The sequence below is a fragment of the Oratosquilla oratoria genome, chromosome 28 (assembly GCF_046742065.1).
Source record: "Oratosquilla oratoria isolate Oo_2021 chromosome 28, ASM4674206v1, whole genome shotgun sequence".
NCBI classification, from domain to species: Eukaryota; Metazoa; Arthropoda; class Malacostraca; order Stomatopoda; family Squillidae; genus Oratosquilla; species Oratosquilla oratoria.
This window is the reverse complement of record NC_134804.1, coordinates 32555247-32578766: the sequence shown is the minus strand read 5'-3', so window position 1 is coordinate 32578766 and position 23520 is coordinate 32555247. Positions and strand designations below refer to the sequence as shown.

The 23520-nt window shown below is 40.7% G+C and overlaps 1 protein-coding gene across 18 annotated transcripts in view; it reads left to right on the top strand.

Moving 5' to 3' along the window:
- Positions 1-23520, top strand: part of LOC143040296 (uncharacterized) — a 273272-nt gene that overhangs the window by 166546 nt on the left and 83206 nt on the right. For 15 of the 18 annotated variants that reach the window (XM_076211157.1, XM_076211153.1, XM_076211155.1 and 12 more), the window contains 6 exons: positions 836-1032; positions 1224-1274; positions 3921-6490; positions 6725-6869; positions 9781-9855; positions 13081-13144. In XM_076211157.1, coding sequence (XP_076067272.1) covers positions 836-1032; positions 1224-1274; positions 3921-6490; positions 6725-6869; positions 9781-9855; positions 13081-13144 — 3102 coding nt within the window. The remainder of the gene's footprint in view (positions 1-835; positions 1033-1223; positions 1275-3920; positions 6491-6724; positions 6870-9780; positions 9856-13080; positions 13145-23520) is intronic. The other 3 variants (XM_076211166.1, XM_076211152.1, XM_076211150.1) reach the window with 2 other exon arrangements.

Below are 23520 nucleotides of genomic sequence, written 5' to 3'. Positions count from 1 at the left end.
ACCACTCAGTCCCTGGACTGTGGCCAAGATTATTATCTATCATCGGGGTCTTTTTTGCATTCCCCTTTTTCATGCAAGGACAGCTGACAACCAGTGACTCTTCCTCTCTTCATCATCTTCATCCTCTTCATCCTCTTCATCCTCTTCATCATCTTCATCCTCTTCCTCTCCTCATCCTCTTCCTCCCAGTTGCTGGTGACATAGGAACAGACTCACACTTATACCACTAGAGCTGTAGTATCAGATGATTTTTTTTTTTTTCCTCTCTCCCTAACTATTAGTGCCAACATTGGACTGAGCAGATTTTTTTCTTCTTCTTTTTTTCTTCTTCTTCTTCTTCTTCTTCCCTCCTCCCTCGCCAAGTCCATCTATATCATATTACTGTATCTTTTTGCTGCTTGGGGACTTGGGAGGAGACAAGTATGAGTAGACCCAGGTACAATGTGTGCAATATCTTTCAGTATTGTCTTATATGGCCACCATATGTAGATGTACATCATTGGTTTGTGAATATGATATTGCTATGGATGTGCTGTGTCTTGTGACACTGCTTCTGACCCAGGACAGTGGGTGAGATGCAGGGATGACCTGTCATCCAGGAGGTGCCAAGATAAGAGGGTGGAGGGGAGTGGAGTATGATAGGGATGGAATGGGTGGGAGTGGTTTTTATGCCTTTGTTTTTTGGCTACCTCCCTTATAAGAGGGAAAAGTCTTTGATATATGTATGTACAATAGTTGAAATTGCATTATCATCTGTCATGGTGGCCATGTCATTAGTTTGGGTGAAATGTGTGTGTATCGTCACAATGTTTGTTCACTTTTCATATATTTTCAGTTGCACCAAGGACACAGATGCTACATCTTTGACTGAAGATAGTAGCTTTGCTTCATGTCTTACGGACCCCAGCACCAGCTTATCAGAAGATGGGAAAGTTAAAGTTGACTCTACTTCACAGCCACCAGTAGAAGTCAGTCAAACATCTGAAGCAGCTCTCAGTGCTAAGAGTACAGACGACTCGCCATTAACGTCTGGTAAGAATGATTGATTCAACTTTGTACATTTGATTTCGTCTTCAGTCTTATATTTTAACCTGTGATTTTATTTATTTACTATGTGAAATTTTCATTTTGTTATATATTTTGATATTATTTGTTGATTTGAAATCCTTAATCTTAACTGTAATGATGGAAGTTGAATATTTTAAACAAGTGTTACTATTCAGGTGCAGTGGTGATAGGGGGGTCCAAAGTTCTTCATGATGGGGACCGAAAAGGTACTAGAGGGTTTGCTTGTGTATCATGTAGAGTGGTTGCCAGTTTTTGTTTTCCCTGCCAGTTTTCTCATCCTAGAATGTTGTCCTAATACAGTGACGGCAGTGAAAGACAAGTTGGTGCTAGACATGATAGTTTGAGGACTGATTTCTGAAATTCCATTGCAGCCAGATAGTAAAGCTTTTTCTTTTAGATCTTCTGTGAAGCGTAGCCCCTTTTGTTATTATTTTCTTGGTATAACGAGTTTTAACTGAATAAAACAGTATGTAGTACCAGTCACTCGTTTGGTTTGATTATTTCAAAAGACATGTAAAGGTGAAGTCACAAAGCAAGGGGTTAGTAGGAAATTTTGTAGTTTGTAGGTTACATAAACTGGAACAGCTACAGAAAATTTTGAGTATAGTTTATGATGTATGTATTCACTGGAGTGGGAGATGATGCATGCCTTGACTAACTACCTCCCAAATAAGGGCAAAGAAGCCTTTTGGCATATAAATAGATATTCTGTAATCCATATATGGGTATGCTGGGCAATGGAAATTACAGTGATTGCATTGTAGCACGGGGAAGACTCTTCATCTATGAAGAGCTAAGATGAGAGGGAGGAAAGGGTCGAGGATGGGAATGGAATAGGTGGAAATGGGTATGTGCATTTTGACTTGGCCACCCTCCTTATAAGGAGGAAAAAGCCCTTGGTATACAGTACTACCTCTCATTAACGGACGTTAATTAGCTGTGTTTGCGCTGTTTTCGCTGTGCTTTTGGTGCTGTTGTTTAGTGCTGTGCAATCACTAAACCACCCAAAAACCACTCCAAATCAACGGATTAGTCACATCAACGGACACCGTTACCCCCCCTTTTAGTCCATTAATGAGAGGTAGTACTGTATAGATAGATAGGATTGTGGCACATCCCACAGTTCACTGGGTGTAATGACATAAAGCTACCAGAGTGTGGAAAGTAGAAGGGGATTGAGGGAACTTAAGAGGAAGATCAAGGATGAGGTAGATGGATGGAGTGAAACTGTAAGGATGTTGAGTACACAGAAATATGCATGGATGACAGAGTGAATCAAAGAAGTGTGTACAGATTAAAAGGGTGACCTGTTTCACATATGGACTGCATTGAGGAAGTAATGTGGTGCCATAGTTGTTTACTCTTGGGCAGGACGGAGTGAAAGGGATAAGTGAGAGGAGAAAGAGATGTGAGGATTTCTGTTTGCATCTTTCCTTTTTGAGAAATGGTACATTAATTGAAAAAGAATTCTGAAATTTTGTTTTAATAGTAACACGGTTGTTTAGTAAACCCCATTAAACGTGTATGTTGATTTTTTTTTTTTCTTCTTTTTTAACTAAACTTTCTCAACAAGAATCCTGTGGTTGATTTTCAGCAAGACCCTGCTTTGTGATTTCTTGTGTCCACATGATGTTCACAGGAAGCCCACAGCATCATATTTACTTAGATAATTTTTTAACTGATGCAGTGGTACATACAATATACTATTTGACTGATCATACATATTCTGCCTCAAAATCTCTTCATTCTAGCTTAATTGAAATTGATTAACATGAAAAAATTATTTTAGATGAAGGAGTGGCATTCTAGGTCAAATGGTTGTAAATCTGGTTCAATACAATGAAGAACTGGCATTGAATGGGATTAAATAGTTGTAAATCAACTATTCAGCAAGTTGTGCAAAACTAGAGTAATGAATTGTAATGATGGATATATCATCAACACTTCAGCCTGTTTCTAATTTCCTGTGTTTGTTGCAAGTATCGTTTTATCATTTGGAGTTGAAATATCAGTATATTTGGACGAAGATTTGAATAGTTTGAAAGCATTCAGAACACCTGTCACAATACACAGGGAAGGTATGGTCAGCCCTAAACCCTACAGGAGGGGAGTGAGTTAACGGTTTTGTGAAATTACTCCGTCACTAACCAGATTGTAATGATTATGTTTAGCTTGGCTTCCACTAACCTCTTTCAAAGCTTTAACCATGAGAATGATTATCTGTATTTTCTTAAACAGTATTATAAATGGCTAAATATGACTGATTTATACCCTTATCAGCTTATCTGTATGGTCAAGGCAAGTATGGCTTGGTGCTTCACATCAGGCTGATATGGGACATATAAAACCTTGTGTAGCATCAGTGCATATTGTTGAAGCAGTTTATTATGTATTTACTGAATAGCATTTAAGTAAGCAATGGATACTTGCATGTCTTGCCTTGAATTGATAAAGTTATTTTTATTTTTATTTTATTTTTTTATGGTGCAATTCAATGACTCATTTGTTTTTATCAAACCAAGGAACGAAACAGTTCTTATCTCAGTTATCTGTCACTGGTAACCATGATTGGTTATCTTGATAAACTGTTTATTGTTCCATTTGTTTATAGCACTATCTGTCTAGGAGTACTAGGTTGACTTATTGTTCTCAAACAATGATGTATAGGCAACAATGTAATCACTGTTTTTTTATGAGATGTTATTGTCGAGTTTGTATACTACTGACTGTGCTACTTTGAGGAATAATTAATTTATGTCTTGTTATTATTGGTACACTTTTAACTAAAGGAAGTTTTAGAATGTCGTTGTGGAAGTGTTGCTTTCATGGAAAGTTATCGTCCTCTGTTTCAGATTCGGAGTACGAGAGTGCGCCTGAAACAGACATACCACTAGATGAGCCACCATCTCAACCAAATGAAACATTAAACACAGAATTCAAGACACAGGAAGAAACAACAGCAGCACCTGAAGACGCTTCAAAGGAACCAAAGGAAGTGTTCGAAGAAGCTGAACAAACTCTTAGTGATCAAGCTGTAATAAGTGAACATATTACAGAGAACACTGAAACAGAAACAGTACAGAAACATCTTGAATCAGAAGAGAAACCTGTAGAGGAAAGCAAAGAAACAGTTGCTCCCGTTGAATCATTACAACAAAATAGTGCAGAAACTCAACCTTCAGAATTGATAGATGTTGTGAAATCTGAAAATGGATCTAGAGATGTTAGTGAATTAGCTCGTTCAGAGAGTGTTAGTGTACCTGAAAATCCTGCAGAACGTAGAAGTGCCAGTGATAGTACCAGTGGTCAGACCCCAATTCCTCCCACAGATCCTGTCCCACAGACGGAAGAATCAAAAGTCGAATCTGCAGTGTCGGATTCATTGCCCTCTGTAGATCGTAATAATCAAAGTAATTTGAAAGAGACAGTACTTAACGAGTGTGAACAAATAACAGAAACCAAAGAACCTGCTGAATCAAAATCTTGCCCAGACAAAACTGATATTCCTGTAACAGATGTGCCGAATGAAGAAGTTTTAATCGCTCCATCCAAAGGATATGATCTTAGTTTCCTTGACCAGATCGACGACTCAAATTTCAATCCATTTGTAACAAAAACTGCCATCAGAAATTCACCACCACCCAGTCCACAGCCAGGGGTCAAACTTCCTCCGTTGAAACCAGCCATCAAAAAGAAAGGGAGCAAGGCTACAAAACCAGGAACTGTTCCTGATTCCAGCGCTGAAAAGCCTGATACAACTGGTGGTCCAGAGAAAGACTTAAAGGTTGTAGGTGAGAAGCAGTTGGAAGACTCCCCAAAGGAAGATAATAAAGTTTCTTCTTCAGATCAGCAGCTAAAGGAAGATCTTCCAAAGAAGGAAGGACAGAAGGCAGAAAGTTGTGAGCTACCCACCCAAAACAGTCTTTCAGAGAATGCCATTCCCATTGAAAAGGGTGTATTTGAGATAGAAGTTGATAACAATAAGCCAAATAAACCACCCCCAAAACTTGGAGAAAGAAGACCAACAAGACCCAGAAGACCCATCAAGAAACAAGTTAAGAAAGTTATAGAAACCAACAATAACTGTATTGATGGTGAGGGTGAAAAACTCCCTGAAGAAAAGCAAGAAGAGGATCTACCTTTGCCACCATCTAAGGGATACAACCTTGACTTTTTAGATGATATTGACAGTTTTAATCCTTTCCAAACCAGGTCAGCAGTTTCAAACTCTCCGCCAAAAGACGGCTGCATCTTGTCAGCAGACGAGTTAAAGGAGTTCAAGTCAAAGGCGAGGATTGTCACTCCTAAAAAGACCCAACCAAAGAAGGGCTTTGATACTCCTGTAGAATCCTCCAAGGATTCAAATCAGACACTTGTAAGTGCAAGAAATGTAGATTTGAAGAAACAGCCAGAAGATAAAGAGAACTCTTGTCCTGATGCTGGAAATGTACCTGATTTGGTGAGGCCAACAAAAGAATTGGAAGAACCTCCCATAGATGTTAAGAAGGATATAAGCAAAGCATCACAAGGTCCTGTAGAAGTTCCAAAAGAGAAGTTACAGTCTGCCGAATCAAATTTAAATAAGGAACCAGAAAGTTCTGTTAACGAAGTCCCAGATACTCGTTCGTCAGAGCAAGAAGAGGAAGTTCCGGTAAAACCAAGCAAAGGATACAATCTTGATTTCTTAGATGACCCTAACTTTGATCCCTTCAAATCTAGATCAAGTATTGATGATAAAGTTCAACCTGATAGTGAGGTGAAAGAAAAGAACAAGTCAGTTTCAGATGTGAGTGAACATAAAGTGATAAAGGACAGTACTGACGGTGTTGATGTAACTGATTACCCACAGTCAGATAAACAAGTGAAGGCTTCCGTTACTGAGTGTAAGGAGACAAATGTGATTGATAAGGAGGAAGCTCAGGAATCTAAGGATTCTGTCGGTGATTTGAAACCAAGTTTACCCGAAGTAGTAAGAAAACAAAGTCAAGAAGTCAAATCTCCAGTAAGTGAAGATGGCCACAGTGATGAGAGTCCAACAGAAAGTAGTATTCTGAAAGTGCCATCGGTCAATAAAATTGGAAGGTTAGATAGTTCAGAATTTGCCGAATTGCTCGGAAACGAAGCAAGTCGATTGGCAGAAGAACTAATGAACTGTTCCTTTGATTCTGGACTACATGACTCTAATGAAAGTGTTGTAACAAATAACAGTTTAACTTCAAGCATGGCTGACAGTGAGAATAACCGCTCGTCCCTTCATTTCGATGAAAATGTCAATCCATTCCAAAGTAAATCGGCTCTCATAAGAACGCCACCCACAAAACACCGTCAGTTGGGTAATGGCGGAAATGACTCTGATATCGATCCTTTCAAGCCACGGAGAACTTTAAAGAGAGAGGAAGTCCCGGGAATGGAAGAAAGAGTGGTTAGTGTTTTGAGAATTTCTGTTTTGAAATGAATTACAATGAGAGAAAAAGGATCATTTCACATCATTAGTCAATGGTGACAATACCACCATTGCCTTAGAAAAATGTAAAATACATGAGGATGTAGTTTTTGTAGAAACAATTCTCTCCCCCAAAAATATTTGTAACTGGATTTACTTTTTTGTGTGTTTGTTCAAACTTTGTACAAGCAAGCCATGTTATTTTGTCGTCAGGATACCCCGAGTATGGATGAGGATTCAGGGATCATGGTGGGTTCCCGATCCGATCTCATGCTAGAGGCTGATGTCAACCATAGTGAGGCTGGACCTGAGGTTGCCATGGGCTTGACTCCTTCCGATCTCAAGTGTGCTTCTCAATGTGAGTCTTGTTCGCTTAGGGCTCTTATCCCAAACATATCTCTTCTCGGAAACTCTCTCGCCCCCATAATCGACTACAGGGGTGTGTAGGTACTTCATTTAGTCGTATATTTTTCACAAAAGGACAGTCAATAGCAGCATGGGTTTTTCTCAAATTTTCAGTATATTGGAGTTACTCCCTCCTTCATTAGATGAATGTTAGCAGTTAGTATTCAGATTTTGTACTGGTAGTAATTTGCTCTGCATCATTTGCATTTAGTTTCAAATTCAGTTGAACCCTTTTTATGACGACCTGTGTAGTTTTCATTCTTAATTGGCACTGCTAAAGTGTCAAGCACGATTTAATGATAGATGCAGGTTGTAAATGCACATGATTGTAAGGATCCCACATCATGCAGGCCAGACTTGTCGAAGTGGGTTAGTAAAGTATACCATATTATGGTGACAAAGTGATATGTTGCTTAGGTAAGGTATCGATGTTCTCTGAAGACTACCTCATTGTACAATAGTGACATGTATTACTGTGCTGAAGGCCATGTATTTTTTCTTAATTTATCTTGTTTATATTCTGTACCCGCATGAATGGTGGTTTTTAGTCATATGGTCTTCATTTGTAGGTGTCAGTTTCTTAAGTATAGTGAAGTGTTTACAAATTTCTCAATTGATCGGTGCCCTATTCAGCATTAATCTTTTAAACCATTACCTGAATAAATCATCCGAAATTAAAACAAAATATGTAAGGAATTTAACCAAATGAAGATAATATTTAGATTTTGTCTCAGGAATGCCCACAATTGAGTTTTAGTTATTCTTCGTAGATGTTTTGATGTGGTTTTTGATTACCTACAGTTCTGTTATGATGAAATTGCATCATTTAAAGGTTTAGAAGCATCATCATTCTTTTACTTTTATTTTGCTCTTAGTGTTGTCATTAACTGTGATATTTCAACACACTAATAAAGAGTGAAATAATATCTTTTTTGTAAGTAATGTGCCTTCAGATTAGATCCTCATAACTCTTTCAGCATAGTATGAGATGTACTTTATATGTATTTTTCTGGCTAATATGAGACTGTTCTGCTGTGGGTTGACTCTAGGCTGAAGACAGGTCCACTAATAAGAACCAAGGACAGGATGGGACAGAGATATATTTAGAAGGGCAAAACATCTATGAATACCCAGTGACAGCACTTTATACCCTCCTAGATTTGTTTCAGACTTGACACAGCATACTATGTTTATCAGATTTGTGAGCTCTAGTAAAATATATACGTAAACACGAAACATTTTATGAGGTAAAAAAAAATCACTTGAGTAGCAGGCCAATATCCTCTTTCGTGCACAGACTACTTTATAAAGTCACTTACAATTAATCAAACCTGTCAAGAGTTGGAGTGGGAAGGGTGGCTGCCTGGAAGCTTGCTCAGAGAGACCGTGGGGACTGGTGTCAGCATGAGACAATTAGACAGCCGATACCTCATACCAGGGACTGGTGACAAGTATCCGCTCAAGGTGATCCTGTGAGAAGTACATCTGATACATCTCCCTCCTGCAAATTTTCAAACCATGTCAACTTTCTCATCTCCGTTTGGAGGTGCAGCCCCGAGGAGCTGACACTCGTCCTTCAGACGGAGCTCAAGATCTGTCTCCATCTATTTCTTCTCTTTTTTTTCCTTTCATGTTTAACATAAGGAGAGCTGATAACTGGTGACGTCTTCTCTCCTCCTACTACTTACCCACTGACAAAGAAACCGTCCCCCACAAATACAATGCAGACTACTACTTCTTCCTCTTCCTCCTCCTCCTCCTCCTCCTCCAGAGAGATACTGATATTTGGATTTTGGAATGTGTCCAAGATCTCTCTATCAACTTCAACTGTATTTCTTGCATCTTTTTACACACACAGCTTGAAACTAACAGCTGCTCCCACTCCTACTTCTTTCAGTTACTGACATGGAAATTGTCTTACAAGGGTATATCACAGAGAGTAGTTGTAAGTTTCTTCCGAGAGAAATCTTTAGGAAATCCCATGGACTGCCAGTAACTATTGGACTATGGATTTTCAATTGGTGAAACTCAAGACATTGCTTCTGAGCCAGGCAGTGGCCAAGAGACAGGGATGACCCTTGATCCACAAGGAACTAAGACAAGAAGGAAACGAGGGTGGTGGATGGGAGTGGAATGGGTGGAAGTGGGTGCATATCATTGACTTGGCTACCTCTCTTATTAGGGGAAAGAAGCCTTTGGTGTGTAGATATAGATAGAAATCCGAGGCAGCAGTTATTGTTATTGTCCATGAATAGATACCATGAGTTTGAATGCTCATATTGAGAAGAAACCCCCTCTCTCAGCAGAGTAGAAATCATCCAATTTTAGCCAGAATGAAATATATAAAGTTTACCATCATTCTGAAGAGGTTGATTGAATGTAGAGTAGAATATTGATGGAATGCTCATTTTTCTATGCTTTGTTGCTTTGACAGTATATTCTGTCTTGATTTGTGGCAACACAAAAAAAATATTCTGTGGTGATGTTCATTTAAAAATTCTTCTTTGAATATTACTCCCTCCTTGTTATGTTTGTGAATGCAGTTAGTATCAACCTGGAATAAAAGCAATGAAGGAAACACTAGGCAATGATGCTCATCTGAAGAAGGAATCTTGGCTTGAAATGGATTCAGATTCCATACAGGCTGGATCCCATTCCACAGATAACTATTATATTGTCTTGTGTTTGTAATTTCAGAATCTACGATGTTGTAAAGTAATGGATGACGCTAAGTAGATAGTATTGGAGCTTCTTTGTTTCTATGTTGATTTATTTTCCATGTTGATACTTTATGCATAATGCTGGTCCTTCATGCTTGAGCTTGCATGGTGTGTTGCTTACGTGCCTCCTGACAATCTTTGCAGCGGAGTCTGATGTCGATGAATTACTTGAGCTACACGATGATCTCTCTGATGAAGAGTTCCTCGCTTCAGAAGAGTGTAAGTAAACTGTGGCCCAGTGCAGAGTATTAGCATGTGAAGTTGTCACTGGTGAAGGGCTTTTGGGTAATTTGGTACATAGGCTCCACCTCATTTCCCCCATCAGCTGAATGTGACTGATAGTGGAATGAGAGGCAGAGCATAGGCCATTAACTCCACCACTTTTCAGTGTTGTACACTGGGATGAATGGTGGGTAGACAAAGAGTGTTTATTGTGCAAACTTATCAATCTGTCAATCAATCAATCCAATGTCTCGAGTCTCTTGCTGAAGACCTGCAGTATTCAGATACCCAGCAACTGCCTTCAGGCAGGATCGTAAGTCATGCAGAAGGTATTTTGAGTTGTTGTCTAGGGATTGTTAGTGTGGGGGCATTGTAGTACGAAGTCTTCTATGTCCTCTGTATGTTGGTTGCATCTGGGGCACTTTGAAACCACAGTCAGGCCTATTCTGTGGTGGTACTGTCTTAATGCTGGATGGTGTCCAGTGTGGTTCGTGTCAGATGTTTTTCTGTGGGGCTTTTGTCTATGGGTTGCTGAAGTATTTTTCTTGAAGAAAACTTTGAAATCTAACTTACCAGAAAAAGATTTGGCCTTATAATTCTTTGTATTATTTTTTTTTCTTTTTTTTTTTTTTTCTCTGAGAGATATTTCATTGCAGTACTAACTGTTCAATTTTGTAGCTTTGCAACTGTAGCAGTAACAATATCTAGGAATCCAGAAAATTATTGGCTGGACCTATAACCATACACCATGTCAGGTGGAGACCTTATGCTTAGATGAAATTTAGTTGTTATTTGTGATGTGTGGTTTCAGATCTCAGATTTTTGTTTAAGCATAAGGGAGTAAGTGTCAGACCACAGGGTTGCACTCTTAGTAATGCCAAGATAGAAGGATGAGAAGAGAGTTTGGTTGGGTGTGGAACAGGTGACAGGTGAATGTGTACTTTGACTCGGCTACCCCTCATATAATGGGGAAAAGGTCTTGGAGTGTGTACTTATTTACCTAGTTGAGCGGATTAGGGCGTCGTTACTTGCGGCGAAGATTGAGGTGAGGGCGGTTCAAATCCTGCCACCAGCAAAGTTGAACCAAGGGCATGGTTCATTAAATTCCACGCTACAAAGCCCTCTTGTAGTGACCCATCTTTGTATCACGCAATATCTAGTTTGTTTTTAAATTCTTGTACGGTGTTTGCACACACTATTGTCTTGTCCAATTTGTTCCAGACATCCACCACTCTGTGTGGAAAGCTTTTTTCAAATCTCTTCTATAACTGTCCTTTTTGAGTTTCTTTTCATGTCCCCTTGTTTTTGTTCTACCCCAATTTAATAAGTCTTCTCTATCAAGGATTTCCATGCCTTTCATAATTCTATAAATGGCCAACAGATCACCTCTTTCTCTTCTTTCTTTCAGGGTTGGTAATTCCAGTTTAGACAATCTTTGTTCATATGTCAGATTTGAAAGTGTTGGGGCCATCTTTCTCATTGCTCTTTGGATTATTTCTTTTTCAAACAACCTAAAGTTCTTGTCTCTCACTCCTCTCCTGATCTCTGCATCATTTGCCAACATGATAGTATAGCTCATATCTTCCAACTTGTTATTTACATAGATAAGGAACATTATAGGAGCTATTGCTGACCATTGTGGACTCTTGTAAGTCATTATCTTTCATCCTGAAGTCTTATCTTTTACTACTGTCCTCATGGATCTGCTCTTTAGGAAACCATTCATCCATTCAAGAAATTTACTTCTTAGTCCTCCTTCGTGTTCCAGTTTCCATTCATGATTGTAAGGTACTTTGTCAGAAGGCTTCTCTGTGTCTAGGTGCACACAGTCCTGCCAGCCCTCTCGCTTGTGCAGCACCTCAATCACCATTGTAAAAGCTTAAAAGGTTTGACATGTGACCTTTGGAATTGAAGACAAACTGATTATCCATCAAAATGTTCATCTCTTCAAGATATTTTACCCAGCATACTTCCACAATTTTCCCACACAGTTTTTGTCATGCTAAAGTGTGTATGTATGTCTTTGTGTGTTTATGTATGTTTAGTCTGAATAAGACAGCAGGTGAATGGAACAGGGTGCAAACATACATATATATGAAGTCACACTATATGCATCCATTTTTGTGTCTACTCCTGGGATTTTACCTCAAGTCTCTCACCAAAGAAGTGAGTGCATTATCATCCAAAGGTTCATCTGCAGACCTTGCAAGTACTTGTTTAAATTTAGGCACACTGATATGCGCATATGCAAGCACTCTTGCTTAACTGAAATCTAATGCACATGCATTTGCTTGCTAGAAAATCACCATATATAGGGTCAAGCTTGCATACAAGTGCTTTCTTGGAGTGTAGAACATTCTAAAGGTCACATTGTTTTGAATCATGGAAGGAGAAAACTCGTACAGTCTCGTGTAAAGAGAGATTTTGAGCCCAGTCTGGAGATTATGTATCAGTCTTTGGTCCTCCAGATGCAGGTATGGGTGTTGATAGGTTTTGAAAATGGGAAGCAGGAAAATAGCAGTTACCATTTTTCATCTCAGGACCACCAATAGCAGGTACATACCGTTGGTCCCTCAATGACATAGCAAGTATAATGTTTGACATTCTTTATTTTTTATTTTATTCCTCAGTGCAAGGACCAAAAATGGTCTTGGCTAAGTCATGAATGCATGTTATTTCCCTTTTCACTTGTATTTGTTAGTTATGATAGGATTGAATTCCTTGTCTCAGTATGTACAGTTGATTGTCATTTGCAGGTGAAGACATGACACCTTTATGTTAATGTCTGTTATTCCCTTTTTCCTGTTCGCTCCACCTTTGGTTAAATTGATTTCCAATTACTGCTGGTCTTCCAGGATATCCTAATTTTGGGGTACTAACATTAGTTTATAAAAATAAATAAATAAATAATAAAATAAAGTGCAAGCAGACATTTTACTGTTGTAATGGCAATGGTATGTATATATTCTTCATTCATTGCATGCAAGATATGGATTGCATTCCATATAAGGGGGAAAAAGCTTTTGATATATAGATAGATTCTTGTACAAATGACATTTTGCCAACATTGAAGTTTCCTGTTTTTGTCTCTAGTAATGATTATGTATATAATATTTTCCATATTATTACATCATATTCACATCATATTTTACTCATAAACCATACAGAACATTCAGAATAAGTGTATTATTCAGGAGTTGTCTTCTTTTTTATCCCCCACAGTCTTCAAAGAGGCAAGTTGCCTGGAAAATCAACTACGGAAGAGCCTCGTCACCCCTCTAGGAAGGTGAGTACATGTTTTATAACTTGTGTGCATTTTAACCCCCATACTACTGTAGTACCTTTGTGAAGATTTTGCACTGACCACTGCCAGATGATTCTCTATCCAGAAGTAATCCTGGACTAAAGAGCAGTTCAGTTATTCAGACCCTTTGCGGCAAAAGTCAAGGGGATGGCGGTTTGAATCCTGCCACCGTCGAAGATGAACCAAGGGCATGGTTCGTTAAATTTCACGCTACAAAGTCCTCTGTGAGAGGCACCATCCTAGCCTTCCGATAGGGGGGGAATTTGTGATGTTAGATCATATCATCGTTCTTTAGGGAGGTATGCCTCAGCTATTTAAGTGTCTGGCACTAACCAGGATAAAATCTTGGCAAAATATCAATCTTTGGGGTTAAATGCACTATGTAGTGTATTCAAGTAGATCACACTGACAACAGTAGTGTGACATTTTAGAAATAGCATGAAGAAAGTATGCATTATGTCAGAACTGAGATGCAGAGAAAGAGATTGATTATGTGATGAGTAAGGTGGAAATAAAGTATTAGACAAGATCTGATAAACTATGTGATGTGGGTTTGTGTCAGTAAGTCAATCCATTGCCCCAGTTCTTACTTGCAGGAGACGTATGTCTCCTGGGAAGTGGCCATGGTCACCACTTTAACCCACAAATCACTCGGTGAAGAGTTTGGTGTGCAAGGAGGAAATTGTTAAATCCCAATTTCTGATCTTTATCCCAGAGTCACTTAACAATTGGCTTGACTACAAAGTCTCTAGATAAGCTTATTGCTAATCATCCATCATAATTACCTTATCCGTTTTCTTAGATTCTGAAGATTTGCTACTAGACTCATGCTCTGTTTTACCTATAAGCAGGACTATCACAGGACTTGTATCAATAGTCATTTTGCTAAAACAACACCAATGGAACATAAGCACTTCAAAACTAAAATTCTCCCCATAGAGCAGCACTTCACTCATAGACTTTGGCATCTGGGCCTCAGTGATTTTTTTTTTTTTTTTTTTTTCAAAGCCTCATTTTTTATACTCGAATGATCTTCAGCCTACACATCCATCAAAGACATGACAGTGAAAATCAACATGAAAATAAACATACTAAAATCAGTAACAGGCATGGGATTTGACCAGCAGGAGGGTAATCACCGCCCACAAACAGATTTTATGAACCACACCTGACTATACTTCTGCATCATGGTCCCCAACAATCAGTAATTCACACCCTACAAACTATACAAAATGAATTATTAAAAGTTATAATAGGATGCACCAAAACCACCCCAGAGAACATCTGCTTATAGAAAGCAAAATCCTCCAAAAAACATATGAAAATAATAGGTACACAGTTCTAATTGAAAGCCCTCAACCCTACTTGCCCATCTCATTACATTACACAGGCACTAATAATTGAATGAAACAAATAACTATACCAGCAGCATACTACTCGGATGTCTACAACAACCTACCACCTACATCACAGAACCCACCCATACCACATTCATATTCAGATCGCAAAACAAACATCTGAAGATGAGCACCAAACTCCACAAGACCCCTCCACAGAAAAATCCATCATAACAGAAGTAAGACCCACACTAGCATGATTGTTCAGGTCACTGTCCAGCACTGAAATTATGCCAACACAGAATAGGTCTGGCCAAGGAAACCAGCTGCTTCAAATTCAAATATCACACAGAAGATATTGAACACTTCATCATATACTGCCCCATCCTTACTGTATTCAGGAAACAACTCAAGTGTTTCTTCTTTGAGTGGCTTATGGACCAATCCAGTGGCTGTTGATAGTTACCTGGGAACTGTGGGGTGACAAATTGATTAATTGATTGATTGATTGATTAGCCACAGAATTGCTACTCAGTGATAAGATATGACTCATGAACATAGAATTAGCATTTGTTTGGGTTTAGAGTTGATCCCTCCACATGTTTAAGGGAGTATGAGAAGATTTAACAGTGTCCTCCTTGCCTACTGATCCACATCACATATCACCGAAGTTAGTCCAACAAAGTTATTGTATTGCTGAAAAATAAAGACAAAATTGCAAAACACCAAGATAAAAACAAAAGCAGAAAAGACAACAGGAAATTTTGACAAAAGACAAAATTAATGTAAGTGATCCCAAAGTGGGTGACATTAGTGATATGGCAAAGTAAAAACCGAAAATTTAGTGCAAAATGTGACCGCATCCCAAATAAAATTATTAAAAGGAAAGGCATTTGTGTATAGGAGAAAAATTGGATGAAATACAATTGGGTAGCAATATAGTACACCAATCCCTCCATATTTGCAAGAAATGCATTATGGAAAGCTATTACATAGCTTGTCTTCTCTGTTTTACTCGTGAGGGAACAAGTGGGGAGTGGGGTCAACATGTAATTAAATGATGAGGGTAGACCAGCATTGGATTTCGGGCCTTGCTGTGGAGGTGCTCTGTCTTACTGCATTGCTTCAGAAAAATGAATGGGTATTGGATGGGTGTAGGATAGGTGAAGGGTAGGTACATGTCTAGTCTGGCCACCTCCCTTATAAAGGGGAAAGGCCTTTTGGTATATGCATGTATGTATGTACGTGAATTTGCATGAAGTGAATCTAAATTCAATAGGAATATCTGGCCATGCTGCATGTTACACCACAAAATGTTAGACTCTCAAAATTTAAGTTTTTATACAACAATTTTTTTTATGACTTACTGTATTGCCTCTGGCCCAAGCAGTGAGCAGGGGATACAGATGACCTTTCATCCACAAAGAATTAAGACGGAAGAGATAACAAATGTATATATGGATGAGTGTTGGGAAAGGTGGCTATACGCTTTAAATCAGCCACTCCACTTATAAGGGGGAAAAGGCACTTTGGTATATGTGTGTATGCATTTTTGTTTTATTTTTAAACTATTTTAAAGAGTAGCATAAAGAAAAAAAAAGGAAAGATAAGATAAAATAGAAAGCCCTCAGAGGACCACTCAAAAAAGAAATAGAATGAAGGACATATCCATTCAGAGTCAAGTGCATTCGACCCTGGGTGATGTTACCATACCTAAGTGGGGTCATGCCTCAAGAGTGCCCAAATCAATAGGTCAAAGTGAAGGAAAGATAAACACTATTGCAGTTTACGAGAACATACAAACACACTTCTTACATGCTAACAGTCCATGTAACATTTGCTCAGCTCTTGGGTGCAATCTGCCTCCCACTTGTGTTCCACATAAAATTGGTTAAATCTGTGTGTTGATTATGTCAAATCCATAGGGATGTGACTTGAATCTGTAATAATCATTAGTCTTGTCTGTGGGTTGGCAGGCTTGTTTTTATTATGAACATGGTCATCCCCTACCCAGGTAGGATGTACTCGTGAAGGGGTTTGTCTTTAAAATAATGGTTTGCACAAGTTCAAGTCGGCACTGAAATAGTTTCTTGGAGAAAAGAATTCCAAAATCTTCCATTGTTAGGAAAGAAAGGGTATACTGATTGGGTTTTGACAAAAACGGGTGAGATATTAAAGAAAAGATAATTTCGATGCTGCATGGACTCCTAAGGAAAGTATGCATTAAGTTACTGAATTCAGAAGAAAGTAACAATTGGAGAGGTGCGTTATTGTGATGGAATGGAAGAGCCTGACGATTGTGAGTAAAGAAGCATTGATATGATGGGGAAGTTCTGGTGGTGACTTTTTTTTTGTGGGGGGGGAGGGGGGATACTATGACCACGGTTGAAACCTCGCTGGCCGAATGGGCTAGGGCGTCGTTACTTAAGGTCGAGGGGATGGTAATTCGAACCCTGTCACCGGCGAAATTGGACCAAGGGCATGGTTCATTAAATTCCACGCTACAAAGTCTTCCGTAAAGGGCACTGTTCTGACTTCCCGATAGGGGAAAATTAGTGACGTTAAACCATATCATCATCATCCAAACCACGGTGAGTTGGCTGAGGACGCTTGCCCCGCCCGCGTGGCGTCGCGTCCGTCCCCAAAACACTCGCGTGGGAGGGAGACGCGTGGGTTTCGAACCGAGGCCGGGGCTGAAGGCCGCCGCCGCGGCTTACCTGACGGGCGCCCCCCGGCAGAAGCTCGAACGCCACAGGTATCCATCCATCTTCAGGAAATATTTTCATTAGGTTTCCAGGCGCTTCTGAGTTTTTACCTGGATAGAATCGTCAAGTGTCAGTCAGAATAAAATCCTTAAAGGTGACGCGAGGCTTTCAGGGTTGATAGGGAGGTCTGTTGACTTAGGCCAGATGGATACAATCTCTAGGCACTATAAGGAGGGTCGTCTTATGCATTGGTAATATGTATCTCTTTACTGTGTGTGTATTTACCTAGTTGTATTATATGGGAAGGGACCTATGCTCGTGATGACCCGTCTTTATATCTTTCAGCATCAAGTTTATTCTTAAAATCGTGAATAATATTTGCACACAGTTTTTTCATCTAAGTTATTCCATATATCCAGCATTCTATGTGTTTGTGTGTTTGTGATTCACCATGGTCATGGATCACGTGTTGGACTCGTGATCGGCAATTATTACCCTCCCAGAAGAGAGCTCAGGGCTTGCATATGACCGATCTATGGGTAATGATGTGACCTTACACGCACACACACACTCAACTCCCCGCCCACGAGAGTTGGAGTAACGACTCGCAGCCCAGCGATACTGAAAATACTTCAGCGCTGCGCCGTCTCAGAGCTCATATATAGACCGATCAATGGGTAATGTTGTGACTGTACACACACACACACACACACACACACACACACACACACACACACACACACACACACACTATCCCCTTGGTCAAAGGGGACAGTAACGGCTTACAATGTGAGTGAAGCTTCCGCGCCTTGAATGGGGGGCGCGATCTTTGACCTACCGCGTGAGAGGTCAAGACGCTACCCACCACACCAGCAAGCTGCGCTTGATCGCACGTGTGGGCTTGTGTTTACGTTTACCTAAACCTCCATTTGTTTACTTTTATATGTAAATGATTTTATATTATTTTATTTTTTTCGTTCGCTCGCTCGTATGTGCCCGCATGGGAGGGATAGGCTTTGTTTGTTTTTATTTTGTTTGTGTTTATCTATTTATTATTTTGGTTTTATTATTTTATTGGTTTATTATTATTGTTATTGTTATTATAGTTTCGTTTTATTATGTTTATTTTATATATTATTCTTATTTTTGTATTGTTTTTATTTTCGTTTACATTGATTTGTTTGTTTATTTTATACATATGAAGTATATAGTTTCTTCTCCCTCTCCTTGAGCTCCACACCTGTGGTTTGAAAGAGTAATGGCTTCTTTGCCTTCCAATGGCTCTCTTCTTCATATTTTTCCTCTTTTTTTTTTTTTTTTTTTTTTTTTTCTTCTTCTTCTTCTTCCTCTTCCTCCTCTTCGCCCACGTCTCCCCGGTGTGCTATTTCCGTCGTCCTCAGCCTCCCCCCCCCCACCACCCATCCCCGAAGTGTCCCAAGGCCCGCCGACCGCCGCGGATAAGCACTACCTGTGGGAGGTCGTCTGCTGGCCGCTGCCGCCGCCTCGATATTTATGACTGACCAGTCAATTGCTTCCACCTGTCGTGGCCTTCTTCCTCAATATGCATTTCTACTGCCCTTCATCTTTGCCTTTTTTTCTTGTTTTATTTATTTATTTATTTTTGCATGTATTTTTTCTTTGTTTCTTTTTTGCTTCCTTCTGTCCTTTTTATTTTTTCTTTATTCTTTCCTTTTTCTTTCGTTGTTTTTCTTTTTTCTTTCGTTTTTCTTTTTCTTTTTTCTTTCGTTTTTCTTTTTCTTTATTTTTTCTTTTCTTTCCTTTTTTTTCAATTCCTGGGGAAGGTCTTTGTATTTGGAGACGTGTATTTATCCAATTACACCTACAACAGAGAAACTACCTTCACGGAGTCCCGCGTCCTGATGGATCAAATTTTACTTTAAATTCATATCTGTCTTGTCTCTTTATTCAGTCCATTTCAAAAGTCACATTTGCGCGTAAGATAGTTTCTTGATATTCTACAAGACCCAATTGTTTTGTTCCATTTTCTTGCCACGTTATCTCACGATCCATACTAAGAGATGTATCTTTTTCTTCTGTGTGTACTTTCACTGTTCTTGCTGTCCAGTGACGTCATCATTTGAGTCTGAATTGAAAACGTCATCGTTTGCGTCTGAACTGATGACGTCATTGTTTGTGTCTGTTCTAATGACGTCGTCTACTTACTTCTACGAAGTATGACGTGTGCGTGTGTTTGTGTGTGTATGTATGTGTGTTTACTTAATTGTAGCATTGTATACAGGAAAAGAATAACGTTCGTAGGGTCCCGTCTCTCTCTAATTATCATAGCTTCAAATTCATGTATGGTTCTAACTTAGGCTATATCTCCTCTATATTCTAATTATCATGATTGTTTCATCTTGGCCTTCTTAGTTGTTCCACTTGTTCATGCATGTGTACAGTAGGTCCCGTCTCTTTTTAATTATCATAGCTTCAAACCCATGTATGGTTCCAACTTAGGCTATATCTCCTCTATATTCTAATTACCATGATTGTTTCATCTTGGCCTTCTTAGTTGTTCCACTTGTTCATGCATGTGTACAGTATATGCGTGCGTGTGGTAACAACAATTATAATAATATTGATAATAATCGGGTTATTGAGTTAACAGTGACGCAGTGATACACTTACAATGTACAATTTGAGCTAATTTTAGGACTAAACTGAATTTAGTTAATAATTGTGTGTGTATGTGTATGCTGCCACAACAGGCTCCAGTCACTCTCCAATGCGGAATTATCAGTAGCCTCGTAAGATTTCTCGTTTGTGTTGTGTCTGAAAATAAAAGTCTCATATTATTTATTATTCTTGCTGATCATGCGCGTCTCTCTCTCCGCTTGCTTTTGCGGTCTTTAGTATCTAATTTTCTGTTTGCATTTATCCCCATTTTTTTATTTTCGTAGTTCTTACCCAGTTTTAGGATCTACAGTAGAACTTTGGCTTAGTTGTGTGAATGAGAGAGAGAGAAAACGATGCATGCAAATAGTAATCCATAACACCCGTGTGTATACACGCGCATGTTAGTCAGGGCAACATCGTTTTATTTATTCTATTATTATTATTATTGTCATTTATTATTATTATTATTATTATTATTATTAACCTATATTTAACGTATGCTTGAAGCTTTGATACTGTACACCAACTTTCGCCAGTCTTGCCTTGTAGACGTCCAGTACTTCCGTGTGACGACAAATCACTGTCGTCCCAAGTTGCTTGCGTCGTTCTGGTCTGGTGCCTTGGTCCAGCGTCATCACACTGGTCTGTTTTTCCTCCGATTTTTGGAGTAGATTTGCGGACCGCAGTTTTCGGGAAGAAATCTGATATGAGATGATATTCTTTGTAAATTGTTGAGAAAAAGAAATAGTTTGCCATAGTGATTTTTACGGCGGAAAGAGTGATGGAGGTAGGCGGTAACCGCCGATTAATCGGAGATTGGAGGGAAAATAGATGCTGGCGAGAATTCCAGAAGCAAGAACTGAGGAATTCTAAAAAAAAAAAAACGCAGAATCAGGAAGAGACAAGTCTTAAGTGCCTCGCCTCGGCTGTCTTCGCTTCGCTTCGCTTTCTTGCCTTAGCCGGACAACAGACACGACACGCGCCTGTTGTCCTCAAGGGTGTCTGGATCTCTCTCTCTCCTCTCTTTTCTCTCTTTCCTCTCTTTCCTCTCTCCTCTCTTTTCTCCCTCTTTCCTCTCTTCTTTCCTCTCTCTTTCCTCTCTTCTCTGCTTCCTGCACCGCGCCTTTTCTTTCTTTGTTGCCATCAGCGTCGCAGCAATCGATGTGATGGATGGATGGGTGGGTGTATTATTCGACCCCCTACCCCCCTCCTCCGCTCCCAGGGTCGTCTTTTCTCAATAGGTCCTCTTGCAGGTAGACCCCCCCCCCCTGCAGAACAAGAGGAGCAAACGTTAGATCTCGGTTTCCGTCTAAAACACGAAGAAAAGGTCTCCGACGTTTGAAGGGAACGAAAATATGGAAAATGCACACGTGCGCGCGCTCACACCCTTCACGAGAACGGCCGCGACTGGCCATGGGAGAGGGAGAGAGGAAGAGAGAGAGAGGTGGAGAGAGCAAATGATGCAAGAAAATCACTGAAACATTGGATGAAAATCAGCCATGATGTCCCCTTTCTCTCTCTCTCTTTCTCTCTACCACAGACGCAATATGTATTGAACCGTAACTGCAATATGCCCCCCTTTTCTATCTCTCTCTCTCCCTCTCTCTCTTGTTCTTGTTCTTGTTCTTGTTCTTGTCTGTTCTTGACCGGTCCAGTTGTTTAGTTGTTTGGGTGTGCCCTCCTGTCCACTCGACACCTACATTCACTCTCTCTCTCTCTCTCTCTCTCTCTCTCTCTCTCTCTTTCCCTCTTGTTCTTTCTCTTGCTCTCGCTTCCTTGCCTTCTCTCTCGTGATCTCTTGATCTCTCTCTCTCTTGCTCCCTCTCTCTTTTTGCTATTTCTCTCTTGCTCTCTCTCCCTTTCTCGTGATCTCTCCTGATCTTTATCTTGCTCTCTCCTCCCCTCTCTCTCTCTCTTCTCTCTCTATCTCTCTCCTCTCTCTCTCTCTCTCTTCTCTCTCTATCTCTCTCCTCTCTCTCTCTCCCTCCCCCTCCCTCTCTCTCCCTCCCCCTCCCTCTCTCTCCCTCCCCCTCCCTCTCTCTCCCTCCCCCTCCCTCTCTCTCCTCTCCTCTCTCTCCTCTCCTCTCTCTCTCCTCTCTCTCCTCTCTCTCTCCCTCCCCCTCCCTCTCTCTCCTCTCCTCTCTCTCTCTCTCTCTCCTCTCTCTCTCTCTCTCTCTCTCTCTCACTCACTCACTCACTCACTCTATCTCTCTCTCTCTCATCCAAGTATTTATCTGTGCCCTTAAATACAAAGAAACGTTTCCCGAACTTCAGCCTCTCCTCCTAACTTTTTCCCTCATCGGCCGGCACTTTTCGCTATCTTTCCTCCTCCTCCCCTCCTCCAAATCTCCTCATCTTCTTTCTCCTCCTCCTGATCTCCTCCTCTTCTTCCTCCTCACCTCCTCCTCTTTTTCCTCCTCACCTCCTCCTCTTCCTTCTCCTCCTCCTAATCTCCTCTTCTTCCTCCTCCCCTCCTCTTCCTTCTCCTCCTCCTCCTCCTCTTCCACCTCCCCTTCTCTTCCTCCCCTCCTCCTCCTCTTCTTCCTTCTCCTCCTCCTCTTCTTCCACCTCCCCTTCTCTTCCTCCTCTTTTCACCTCTTATCCTTTTTCCTCTCCTCTTCTTTTCTCCTTTTTCCCCCTCCCCTCTTCCTCCTCCCCCTCTTCCTCCTCCTCTCTCTCCCTTCCTCCTATTTCCCTTCTCCTCCTCTTCCTCCTCCTATCCCTTAACCTTCACCTCTTCCCCCTTCTCTTCCCCTTCTTTCTCCTACTCCTATTCCCCCTCCTCTTCCTCCTCTTTGTCTTCTTTCTTCTTCTATTCCTTATCCTTCACCTCCTCTTCCTCATCCTTCACCTCCTCTTCCTCATCCTTCACCCCCTCTTCCTTATCCTTCACCTCCTCTTCCTCATCCTTCACCTCCTCTTCCTCATCCTCCCCTTCGCCCTCCTCTTATTCCTCCTCCCCCTCGCCTTTTTCTTCACATTATTTCTCTTCCCCTCAACCTCATCTTCTTTTCTTCCTCATCCTCTTCCCCCTACTCCACCTCCTCTTCTTCCTTTCTTCTCCTTTTTCTTCTCTCCCCCTCTTCCTTCTCCGTTTTCCTCCTCCCCCTTCCTTCTCCTCCCCCTCTTTCTCCCCATCCCACCCTCCTAACTCCCCATCTCTCCCAACCCACCCCTCCTCCTCCTCCTCCTCCTCCTCCTCCTCTTCCTCCTCTTCTTCGTCCTCCCAAGGACAGTGCTGCGGCGCACCTGGAGGAGGGAGAGCTCCCTGACTCAGATCAAGCCGGCACACGACCCCCTCTTCCCTGTCCTCCCCCTTCCCCCCTCTCCCCCCCCCTCCTAAATATGGCGCCATCGGGAGGAACTTCAGCCCGAGGGGCCGCGATGACGAAGAATCCTCGGGATGGGAGTGGGAGTGGGTTAGTAGACATAACAATTACGGAAAAACCTTCCCGTCCAGTTTTGTATTTATTTGGTCTATTTTGTTTATTTATTTGTGTATTTACTCGTGTGTCCATTTACTTGTTTGTTTGTTACCATCCTCGTTCCCTCCTTTCTTCTCTCCGTCCCTCCCTCCTTCCCTTCGTCCCTGCCTCCTTCCCTCCAACCCTCCCTTCCTCCCCCCTTCCCTCCAACCCTCCCTCCCTTCTTCCCTCCCTCCCTTCTTCCCTCAGTTCCT